We start from the raw sequence: 12,323 nt of genomic DNA, 5'->3' as shown, positions 1-12,323 counted from the left end.
TGAACATGTCTTTGGCGGTTGTCAGGGGGGAGATTAATGCCACCGCTGCTTTTTTAGCAAGTCATGGTGTTCAGGACTGTACTTCAGCAACAAAAATCAGGTATGTTACTGAGTTTCATGCACATGGACCGGAATGAAAAGAAACTTGATTGTTTTTGCAAGTGAAAAGAATTGGTTTCTACTACAATATTATAAAATTACAGAACTGATATTAACAAAAATACCAAGTCCATGCATTACCATATACCCCATAAAAACTCAATTCAACTCACCCTGATTGCAACAATGAAAGGGTGCCCCCTAGTGACAGCAGAGGGTGCATTCAAGACAAGACAATAGCTCGACAATAATGTTGACGCTGCAGCCACAGGCCTTAATGATCTAGATAACGTGTGTATGTTAGATGGCTGATTGCAGCAGGAGCTCCAGTCTCCAGTCCTTCACATCCTACTCTGGCCCCCGTCACGTCGCCGTGCCCCTTCCCCTCTCTGTGCTCCCGTCTCAGTGCCTCAGACAATGAAGTGACCTTTTTTAGAAATCTCCCTGTTACTGATGGACAAGAGAGAGTAGAGAGAGTAGCACTGCAGGTGACGCGTTCAAAATCCATGTATCTCTCTGCCAGCGCCATGAGGACAAACCAATCGAACCCCCTCCCAACCTCCAATCCTAAAAAGCAAGCCCCTTTTTTAAGCAGCTTTCAGATCACCTCTAGTAGGAGAGTGTGTGTGAGTGCTGATAGATCATGTCTGCGCTGAGTGGCTTGGAGGTAATTGACTACTTCACACAATCTAAAGCTAATTTCCCTTGCCCCCCCCCCCCCCCAACAGCTGCCAATCCTGCTGGTAAATCATTTGATGCCAAGTCCCCACTGACAGAAACTCACTTCTCCCTCATTTGGGAGGAAAGTCATCGTCCATTGATGTCCTCCCAGCGTGGAGCAACATCAAGAGAGGACTTGTCTTTAAAAGAGCTCTCATGAATCAAATTTGAATTCATATTTAAAAGGTGTATTCAAAGAAAGAGAGGCGCCTTTCAAAGATACAACAAATGCTTTCTTGTCTCAGTGGGAAGGTGAAGAAACACAGCATTGTTATTTCAGATAACAGTGCATTTATTTGATTTGATTTTTTTGTTGGATGATTTGTTGCTTTTGTTCTATCCTATTGCCCCCAGTAGTCCCGTTTCTCCTTTAGATGAAAACAGTTCATGTGATCTTGATGCAGACTGGCCTCAGTGACTCACCATGCATGGCCTCCTTCTGCTCCAGTTCCTGCCTGAGGTGCTGCCGCTGCTCCTTCATCCTGGCCAGCTCCTGGCTGCTCCCCGAGCTGAGGCTGTGAAGCCTCTTGGCCAGAGCCTCCAGCCGGTCCCGCTCCAGGTACACCGCCTTCATCTCAGCCTTCAGCTCCTTGGCACTGCTGAAGTCATTACCTGCACCGGTGCACCACAGGAGGTCATTAAGCTTACACTGCCTATTAATGAGATCTTCGATCATTAATGGCATAAGTAAGCGAGGCTAATGGTGGGCGGTTTCAAGTGAATCAGGTAAATAAAAGATGTGAAATCTAGGCAGGGGTGTACTAGGGTGTGGTTGAGTGGAGACTTACCTGAGATGGCTGCCAGTTTGGCTTCATGCAGTGCCAAAAGCTGGGTTTCAGTCTCACTTACTTTCCTCCTCAGGCTGCTGCCCAGCCTCTGACTCATGACCACCTGGGGAAAAGAAGGAAAAGAAGAGAGAGAGAGAGGGGGGGGGGGCAGGGTGGTAACTAACAAAACCTTTGCAGACACATAGATCCCACAGGATGCATAGCTCATTTCCAATTCCGCTTTCATTTTCTTTTTGACACTCATTCTTACAAGACCTTACAGATTCATTTCCGTCCTTCTACGCCTGCCCCACTTTGAATACACAACAGAGCATCAGCGCAGATGTGTTACCTTGTCTCTAACCTTTAGGAAGAAAGAGAGTGCTTCTCCTTTCACGTGGACAGACAGGGAAATGTGAAATCTCCATAACAGATGCCATTAGAATGTCAGAGAGGAAAAAGGCCCTGAATGTCATGGGCCTGATGGGGATGCAGCGCCTCAGATCTGCAGTATTCACAGAGGAGCTGATGGCTTCAGATGCAGCCTGTCTGGCCCCCATCTGCCCTCACTCTGCCCTTTGTACCTCTGTTCTTTCCTATGTATTCACTTTGAGCTACAGCCAGATACAATCCCCATGATGCACTTCTTTCTTTTGAGGAACTATTTTCACTGCTAGAATGGATGTGGAACTGGATTATTCTGACACATTTTCTTGTTGAATCTGACACAGTTTTGTGCAACACTTTGAAAAGGCTGTCAAATAGCTTGGTATTTCTGATGCAGAACATCTCCAGGGAGTTTTCTTCCCACAGAAATATGGAAAACATTTTTTTCAAACAGGCTTGCATAATTTTATTTCACACATTACATGAACTAGAAGCTGCTCTGGAGTGCTTTTCAAACTGTAGAAATTCTGACACTGGTGATTTAATTTCAAATGTCAATTTTAAAAAAGTCAATAAAGAAAGTGGTTACTTTCATGGCAGGAATCATTTTGTCACGGCAAGTGTGTCATTTTCCACATGGTGGATATCTCATTTAGGAACAAAACTTTTCATTTCAACTTAACAATGGACAAACTTGCGTTTGTGGTAAAGATGTCTCTTTGTGGAAAGCCTATATATTCCTCTGAGGTGCCGTCGCAGCATCAAACAACCATCTGATGATGAGTTTCTAAAGGAAATAGTGAGAGTTAAAAGGACTTTACAGAGCTCCCTGCCCCCCGTTGTTGCTCTCTCTCCGTCCTTAAACCACCACTTCTGGTTTTGCCAGCTGTGGAGATCTACAGCATGTATAGAGATCAGTGAGCGGGTGAAGGCAAACCCCTGAGAAGCAAGAGGGGAACTCCAGAGACAAAGCGCATACAAACTGAAGCACGCAAAGCCATTCACACACGGGAATACGCAACTGAAATGCATAGAAAAAACCTACTGAATTTATAAAAAAAAGACATATCCTGCTGTTTCTGACGGTGGAGAGTTCACTGCCTTGTCATATAGAAATAAGCTCATGAATACAGACATTAACATTTAGTATGCATATGTGACACGCTGAAGCTGGCACACAACACACGCTGTCTATTTTGACTTACTACTTATTAGATATTCATACACATTCAATCATTGCTGGTATGCTGAAGGGAGGCTGAGCTGCTATGGATTAAATGGGGTCAGAGGAACAGAGGCTTACTTTAGCGGTGGCTTCTTTGATGGACAGATTCAATGCCTGCTCCTGCTCCTGGAGACTGAAAAAGGGAAAATAAAAATGTTACAGTGCAGCACTAACAGTAATTTCTTTCATTTGTGGGCCTTTTGCATCTACTCATCTGGCTACTATCAAGAGAATTACTGAGTCTTCTGTAACTTTTACAAATGAGCAAAAACTTCAAGCAAAAGCCCGCAGATATGCACAAATACAATAAGAGGTTGACAGGTTTAAAGAAATTAGGGCTGCAAATAATGCATATTTCCATCATTTGATCTGGTAATTGATTAATCATTTGATCATTTTGATCAAATGTAAAAAAAAAAATTTGAAAAATTGTGCTGCTGTCTGACCAACAGCCCGAAACCCAAAGATATTCAATTTAAAATTACAGAAGAAGAAAAATATTCCCATTTGAAGCCAACTTTGGAAGATGGAACTTCCGTATTCAATTTTTGGCATTTTTGCTTAAACTTGCATTAACCTGTTTTTTTGGGGGGGGGGTTTGAAGGGGGAAACAGTAAATTTGCAAGCCACACAACCCAACCAGCGGGCAAAAAGACACTAAAACGAGTTGAGGGGAGCTGCAGAGTAAGATGATAATGATCTGTGGTCTCATCGTTATGAACGATAGCTTTCACACTACACAAAGTCATTTGATTCGTTGTTATTACAAAAGTAATTATTACAGCTACCAAGAAAAACCTTCTAAAAACTCTAAATAAGCAATCAGTTGCTTATTTACACATCCAGCAGATACAGAGCAACATTATCAGGCATTTAGAGTTGTGTTTCTGGCCATCTGGCGAAACTAAGTCTTCTACGTTCGCCATGTAGTCCTTAACTGTGTCAGCTAACAGTGGGTTTTTAGAGCTCTTTAACTGAAAACAGCAGCCTGCTGCAGTCAAGAGCAACGCTATGAGAGCTGCGAGAGCGAATCCGAACAGTAAAGTCGCAGACTGGACTGCAAAACACTGAGCTGAAACTCACAATAAAGCTCTATAAAGTCGAGGGGAGGTTCAACACCACTGGGTAATTTTCTGTCAATCAAATAATCAATTAATGAAATTGTTTTAGCTCTGGTAAAAATTAAGTATCCTTGGTGACAAACCCGAAATTTACAGGCTCAAATACCTTGAGACCCCTCAATAAAACAAAGTTGCATCATAAATAAGGACCATTCACCAGGTCCAGTGAACGGTATTGTAAGGCTACAGGCGCTGAGCACTGAGAAGTCCTGCCTGCTCTTCATTCTCCAGTAACTCCAATAGTTTAGATGCCTACTACATCTTTAAGGTAATAACCCTGCCCATTATTTTTCATTTCTAAATATAAAATGTCATACAATATAAGGACATGAAAAAAACAAAACATTTTTTAAAATTATTTTGCAATTATTCAAACTCACCAAAGGCAGCCAAGCTAGTAATAAGGTTGTAAGATGATTTGTTCCGTAGTCACAGTCTAAATCTGTCATTTCAGTTTGACCTGTAACGTGTTCCGCTGACTGAAGGCTTTGTTATTCTTACAATAATGACAACCTCCAAAGCAGCTTCCATGATAACAAAACAGAAAATATCCATTCATGTGTTTTCACTCACTGGCTCATTAGATTTAACAGTCTAGATGAATACTGCAGATATCGGTACAAGTAATGTTAGTGTGTAAACATGCGAACAGGACAAACCATTAAGGTCACATTATTTGTTGACAAAGATATAAATCAATTACCAGATGGGAATAAAAGCATAAAATCCATTATGCACAACATAGTCACCTTGAGACAGTCCCAGTTGTCTCATATAAAAATCAGTTTGCCCTTTCCATGTTATCCAAGCCCATGTTCAGGGTAGGTCAGAGTAAAATGTTGTCTTTGAACATCAGTGTTACAACACTTTTTTATAGGGATGCAGCTTCTCTGGATAGCGTGGATTTCTTTAAACCAGTAACCATAAGAAAATACGCCTTGATATGAGAGAGAAAAGCCCTGTGTTATTTGGAAGGGGAATTGCAACACAGCCATCATGATGACCCGAAGCACACCAGCCGGAGATGTGCAGCTGAATATCCATCCTGACGTTGCAGTTTCAATCAGCAGCCAGAATAAATGCGTTCCAGTTGGGGTGAGAATATGTCAGATATCAAATTATGCCAGTGATGGCTGGTCACGCCACCGAGGAGGCGATAAGTACAATTTACATGTCTTTCTAACGAGTGGCAAGACAGAGAGGCTTTCCACCGTGCTCTCTCGCAAGCTATTAACTTCAGAGGATGTGATGCAAAGTGATCATTTGCATCTGAGAAAAAAACCATTAAAATTCAAAGCAGGTTTAAGCAGGTGTGAGGGAAGAGGATTGAGGGCACAGGGGATGAGAGGGATAAAGAAAAAGTACTTGTGGCTGCTTGATACATCTTCTCTAAATCTGAAAATAAACAAATTGTTCTTTATAAAGTCTTAGAGATTAGTGCATTACATTACATTCATTGGTCTAAAAAGACCTACAGAAAATGCATTCAACCTCTATTAGAACAAGAGCTATATGTCATCAGAGATTACATGTGCATGTGCATCCCCTTAAACATCCAAAAGTGAATGCAATTTCAATACTAATAGGAAGAAAATACTGTATATCCACTAAGTAACAATAAGTGTCTTCTTTGCAGTTGTTTGAGACGGTCATGTGGTTGAAACAGGACTCGTTTATTCTTCCTCGGCACCAAACAAGACAGTCCTCTGCTGAAAGACTTACTCAGAATGCCACTGTGTTTGTCAGTGGATTAATGCAAAGCTTTAGTCAAAGTGAAGATCTGCACTGACACATCCTCTTCCAAACCGGTTAATTTAATGATAAGGAAATACGTGACATGATACGGGGGGGGGGGGGGCGCGTTCGTGGACTGAAGACTGTTGTAGGGTCATCACCAGCTCACAGCTCTCTAGCAGCCCCAGCTGGTGACTAGTGGTACTGCAGGAATCATAGTGCCTGTTCACCGCATGCCACATTTGTGGTGTACGTTGAATCCAGTGACCAATAGAAAAAAAAAAAAAAAAACTGTCATGCAAAGGTGTAAGATGCAAATCTATAAAGTGTGAATATGTTTCTTCACAGAACGCTCCAGAGTGTGAGTTGACGTTTCCATTTTCCACATACATTTGCACATTTTCTCAACTATGCTGGACTATGCAGAGCAGAAGCACACACAGCAAAAGTCACTAATTTATCCAGAGATGTGTAGTAAATGATTTTGCCTCCTCATTTGGATTTGAGTCTCTTTATACACAGGTCATATGAAAATTTTTCCTAAAAAAAAGACTCATCTGTATCTGAAAATGTCTCATGAAGTCATTCTAATGGACTTTATATGACACATGTTTGAAAGGACAAACTCTGGTATGAGACTTTAAATATTTTCTCAGAGAAAAGGTGCAGATTGTAGTTATACAAGCATGTAATCAAGTACTCAGCACATACAAGTCTATAACAACTGGTCACCATTTTTTCAGATTGCAAACTGGTGCAATTAAACACTCATGTAAAGAAAACAATTTGGTTTAAGAAGAAAATAGTCAATTATTCTGCATGTATGTGATGCTGACCTGAGCATGGAAGGCGGCGGAGAGACTGAGATCTGCATGCGGTTTTCGGAGGTGACAAGGTCCTGCAGGGTTCGGCTCATGTCGCGCAGCTGGGCCACGGTGCAGTTCCTCAGCACGGAGCCCTCCAGCTCCTCGGCCTCCACCTGCTGCTCCTCCTGCTGGATCTGCTGCTCCAGGCATCGACTGCGATCCTTCAGCTCCGCCAGCCTCTGCTGCAGCTCAGCTATCTCGTCCTGCACAGGTTTCAACACTTTCATTTAGGATCCTGGGGCTCGTTTCGGGTTTTACTCATCAGTTGTAGTTATTCTTCTGTCCTCTGTGTGTGCTGGACATAACATTATTCTTATAGTAGCTATGAAAAATATTTTTTTATGAAACTAATCGGGATCCTAATAAATGAAATGAAATTAGATAGAAGTACTTTAATTATCTAAACCAGTACATTTAGCACTATGTTCAAGTTCATAACCCTAAACAGAACCAAACTTTATCAATTCTTTATTTAGCTTAAGAAAAAAGAGAGCTACAAATATGAGTACAAGATTTTCTATAAATTAGCATTTATCAGTTTAATTATGTATTAACAATGAGATTAGGTACTTCATTAAGCCATTTATTATTATTAAGCCATTTTAAATTTAATATTAATGACAACTCTAGCTATTTTAGAAAAGTTATTAATTTTTCATGTGTGAGGAAGAAAAATGCAATAATAAATGCAGGGTACAGGACAGGCTAGAGATACGCATGTGACACAAAGTCCTAGAAATTACCACTGTAAGCTTGTGTGACATAACGCGAGCTAAATTTACCTCTACCATCCGTTTTTCTTGGATCAGATGGTCTCTCCGATGCAGTGGCCCCTGCAACAAGTTGGACTGCTCCCCTGCATCAGGCGCTGCACCCTCCCTGTCAACCGGCCACAAAAATACACAGTCACTGGTGTTTTTAGTTTTAATCATGACTTTTCTAAACTGTATTTTCCACGCCCTTCATCCATATTTCAGGGTCTTTTCAGTCTTAATGTATGATTACCACTGAAGTTTCTCCAACTCACTGGGGGGGGACTCTTAATCTTTGGTGCATGTTTTTCCTGTTTTGTATCATTTTAAAAACTGAAGCTCTGAGATCCAGGTACGTACAGAAAACACAGTAGCACAAAATTTGTTCAGGATACTCTCTGGAAGGACCCCACCTGATTCCCTTCCTGTTACAAGGGCTATTTTTGACACCCCTCACTGCTCCGTCCTACAACATTACAATGGCGGAAAGAGCAGGGTAATGATCACAAAGCTTATAAACTCAATTTAACCACATAAATCTGGGAAAATCCAAATTTCACCAAAAGCTGAAAAACCTGTCGATTTCAATACTGCAAACCCTGCAGGGATGTCTAGCAACACTGTGCTATTGTTAATCACCATGTAATAGTATCAGATCGTGATTAAATGGCAAGATAAGGTTATAGCAATACACAAGTCTGTTGTCTAAGTCTGACATAAAACGAAATCTGAAATAAAATAGGGAATCTTTTTTTATTCAACCACTTTTCATATTACTATTCAATTTGCCGATTCAATTTAAATATCTGTGGATAAACTGAATATCCTCAGATTTAGGACTGCCGATCGAGTACACCAAGTTATCTGAATACATCACTTTCGGCCGTGGTAAATTAAAACGGGCGTTTTTAACTATTTTCTGACATTTTATTGACATAAAAATTAATCAGTTAACTGAGAAAATAATCGCCAGATTACTTGATAAGGAAAATAGTCGTTAGTTGCACCCCTGCTTTAATGTTGCAGCTGGTAAAGGGGGGCCTAATTTTAATTATTTCATATACTGCGTTGTAACTTGTGAATCTCTGCTCTGGTATCATTGAAGTCTTATCTTAACCTCTGTTAATATATCATATGTTAATATATCATAATCAATTTGTTGATTCAATTGTGCTTTATTAATCTGAATCTACAAAGTAACTATAAACTAAAGTTAACAAATAAATGAAGTGGAGTAAAAAGAACAAAATTTGCTTCTGAATTGTAGTGAAGTATAAGTGTAAAATAGAAGAAAATGGAAACACACAAAGTATAATTACCTCACAATTACACTTAAGTAAACCTTCCTAGTTAGTTTCCACCACTGTTAAAAATTAAATTAAACTGTGAATCTCCACGTTAATATGGAGTAACATTATTCTTCAATATCAAAACAATAGTTTATGATAACTTATGATGTTAACCTTGACAATAGTTTACCAGCGTGGTTTGTGTATACACAAATAAAGCATTGTGGAGTCAGTCAGTTGTGTGACTGACCTGCGTTCACTGCAATCTGCCCTCTGGAGGGCGCTGTGCACCACCTGTCTCAGCCGCTCAAGGAAGAGAGCCACGCTGGGCTGTCTGGAGGGTAAACCCAGCTGCAGAGCTCCTCGCTCCCTGCACAACTCCTCCAGCTTTTTCCCAAAACGCTCAGCTGAAAACACACACACACACACACACACACACACACACACACACACACACACACACACACACACACACACACACATACTCTGATTAACATGCAGTACCATGTAGAAAAAAGTTCACTTACTATCAACCAGGTTCAATTCAGAAAGTCGATATAGAAACATAAGATCTCCATGCAGGTACTGCTGTGTTGTGACTGTACATAAAGAAAATTACTGTGTCGGCCCGAACATGAAATAACAGTGAAATAACATAACTGCACACACCATTCCTTATTTAATTACCTAAGTATTTCTAACTAAGTAGAAAGCACTTAAAGAGAGAAAACTGACAAGACATGACATTCATAACATTTCAATCTTGAGGATCCTTCATTTCTTGACCTTGTAAACACAAATGTAAGATTTGGAATAAACCCTCTCTGTTGGCTTCATGGTTAAACCTAAAAATGATAAACATCTAAGGCTAAAACATCCAGATTTTCATCAGCAAGAAAACCGAATCAACTGTCTTATTTCTTGTTTACAACATTTCATGTAAAGCTCTTCTTAAGCTTTTCAGGCATCCTGCTGACGGAAAAACGGAAAATTAAGGTAACAGGTGGAAAAGAACTTCCCTGGTAGAGCTTAAAATGTCACAGAGGATTTTGTGAACCACAATATCAAAAAGCAAACAGAAAACCTGACAAGTCCTTCTGACCCAAATAATCACTGTGCTTAAATAGCTCAAGGTCTCCAGGACCCTGAAAGCAGATGTTGGTATTTATTTCTGTCACAAGGGCCAAGAAATGGGTCAGAATACAGTCCGCTTTTGAAAATAAACTTTCCTCCGGCCAGTGAGAAAAAATACTCCGTTCCAGCAGGATCTTAAATGAATGCAGTTTCTCCTGGACATCGATGAAAAAAGAGTCCAGATTAAATTTTGAGGGGTCTCTGGTTCTTTCCCATTCAGTCTTCAAAGTTAAAACATCAAAATGCTAAGTGTGAACGATGAAACATGACTTAGTGTTCACCACGCCCAAGAAGCACAAGAGGCCCAAAGGTTTCTCTTATAAATAAATGTGGAATTTGATTCAGCTTTACCTACTCTCTGTGCAACATTCATTGGGTTTTGGTGTGTTTTACTTGACTGACTTATCTTTTGAGTTTAGCACTTAAAGAAGATGCAGGATCAGATCCTGTTCAACCCTTTAGCTTATTATAGAATTTACTAGATTCGTACTTGGTAGAGTAGCAAAATATTAAATGAAATAAAAATCTTCTTGCAGACTTTTACTGAAACTTGGAAGTTTCAGTAAATGTCACTAAACTCAGCAGTAAGTTCAATGTGGTCAGAGTGAGTTGTACTGTATGTCAGAGTTAGTAAACAACAATCCATTTCTTCTGCTGCTAATAAATGTGCGGCCTTCTGCCCTCACGTGCTTTATCGCAGATATCAGTATGATCCAGAACTAATTCAGTTAGCAAAAAATCCAATAAAGGCAACCGGATGACTCTCCGTATCTTCCCTCATCTTAAAAAAAAAAATCTCAAATCCTGACTGCACATGTCAGTGAAACCTCAATATACTATAAAAGAGGGCTAGAACCCCACAGAGTTACCATATTCTAAACTGCTACTAGCTGCTTTTTGTCCACTCGAACAGTTAATTTTCACTTTGTACTGTCCTCTGTCCAAACATATAACATATAAGAAATGTTTTTGAATAGGAGTGAAATAATGTATTCAAAAAATTAAGTTTGTAAATAAAATATCAAAAGGAAGGCATTGAAAACATAGCAGAAATTCAAGTTACTGTAATTCCAGGTGAGCGCTCTTCAATCCATCCACAGCTACAGTATCTCATCATCCAAATCTGAAATGACCTACTTATTAAACCAATGGCTCAGCTGAAAGTCTTAGTTCACCTGCATCGTAGTCATCATCCAAAATGGCCTTCTGCTGGAGTCTCTGCAGCTTCAACATCATGGACTCAATCTGAGAGGGAGACACAATAGACAGAAGGCAGAACAGATTACCCTACAGTCCAAAGGGCGATGCTCCTTAAACAGTGGCCACAGGCCAAAAAAACAGGGCACAAATGTGTGGGTGCAGTGACCGTTATTTCAAAGTGATAGCGGGTCAGCAATTTGAGGAATGGGTATGAAGTTTAAAACCTCGTCATCAGAATGAACCATTACTATGTAACTATCATGTCTGTCACAGACAACTTAAGAAATTTCACCTGTTTAGTTTAGAGTGTAAACTCCTATGCATTCTCAGAGAGGTCACAGAAGAAAAAAAAAACATTTTCTGCTTGATCAAATTATATGGTAAAACTTTATAATACAGCCCATGATTTACAGTGTAATTTAAGTGTGTGAATCAGGCACCAATAAAATATTGGTAACTTTGTAAATACTGTGTAAAATGGTCTTAACAACCTTTTTTTCTTATTGTGTAATAAGGGAATAAAAAGGGGACAAGATCTGCACGTTATGCTACAGCCTACATACCTTATTTTGGTGTGTAATCAAAAAAAGTAAAATAATAATTCAGTTCCTCATTAAGCATGAAAGATTATCTCTTTGATCCACACACCTACATCTATGTTATATTATTACATAAATCTATTATGTTATAGTTTTTTTCTCCTCAAATAGATCAGAATAGAAACCTTCCATATTGTGCATTTGACAAAGGTACGTTTGTTTTCCACACCAGCCCACCTGATATGAGCTTCTGCAGTGCTGGAATAAATATTGACCCATTTCTTGACTTTTCTTTAATCCAAATCATACAATGAAGTAGAGGGCATGATAATAAATTCCGGTACTGTGGCTGTAATTGAGCTCTTCATATTGTATTTGCCCATATACATGGCAATAATGTTTGTTGACAACAGAAATTACAACACATTCCATTACACAGTAAGAATAAGGTATGTGGAGTGCAATATAATGTGTGGCTGTTCTCCCCTTT

The 12,323-nt window shown here is 39.8% G+C and overlaps 1 protein-coding gene across 2 annotated transcripts in view; it reads right to left on the bottom strand.

Moving 5' to 3' along the window:
* disc1 (DISC1 scaffold protein) overlaps positions 1-12,323 on the bottom strand; it is a 42,364-nt gene that overhangs the window by 23,805 nt on the left and 6,236 nt on the right. For both annotated transcript variants that reach the window (XM_040139032.1, XM_040139031.1), the window contains exons 3-9: positions 11,270-11,339; positions 9,211-9,367; positions 7,702-7,798; positions 6,890-7,122; positions 3,277-3,331; positions 1,608-1,710; positions 1,243-1,431 (exon numbers count right to left, since the gene is read on the bottom strand). In XM_040139032.1, the coding sequence (XP_039994966.1) occupies positions 1,243-1,431; positions 1,608-1,710; positions 3,277-3,331; positions 6,890-7,122; positions 7,702-7,798; positions 9,211-9,367; positions 11,270-11,339 (904 nt within the window). The remainder of the gene's footprint in view (positions 1-1,242; positions 1,432-1,607; positions 1,711-3,276; positions 3,332-6,889; positions 7,123-7,701; positions 7,799-9,210; positions 9,368-11,269; positions 11,340-12,323) is intronic.

Source organism: Xiphias gladius, chromosome 11 (genome assembly GCF_016859285.1).
Source record: "Xiphias gladius isolate SHS-SW01 ecotype Sanya breed wild chromosome 11, ASM1685928v1, whole genome shotgun sequence".
In the NCBI taxonomy this organism is placed as follows: domain Eukaryota; kingdom Metazoa; phylum Chordata; class Actinopteri; order Istiophoriformes; family Xiphiidae; genus Xiphias; species Xiphias gladius.
This window is presented reverse-complemented; position numbering and strand designations above follow the sequence as displayed.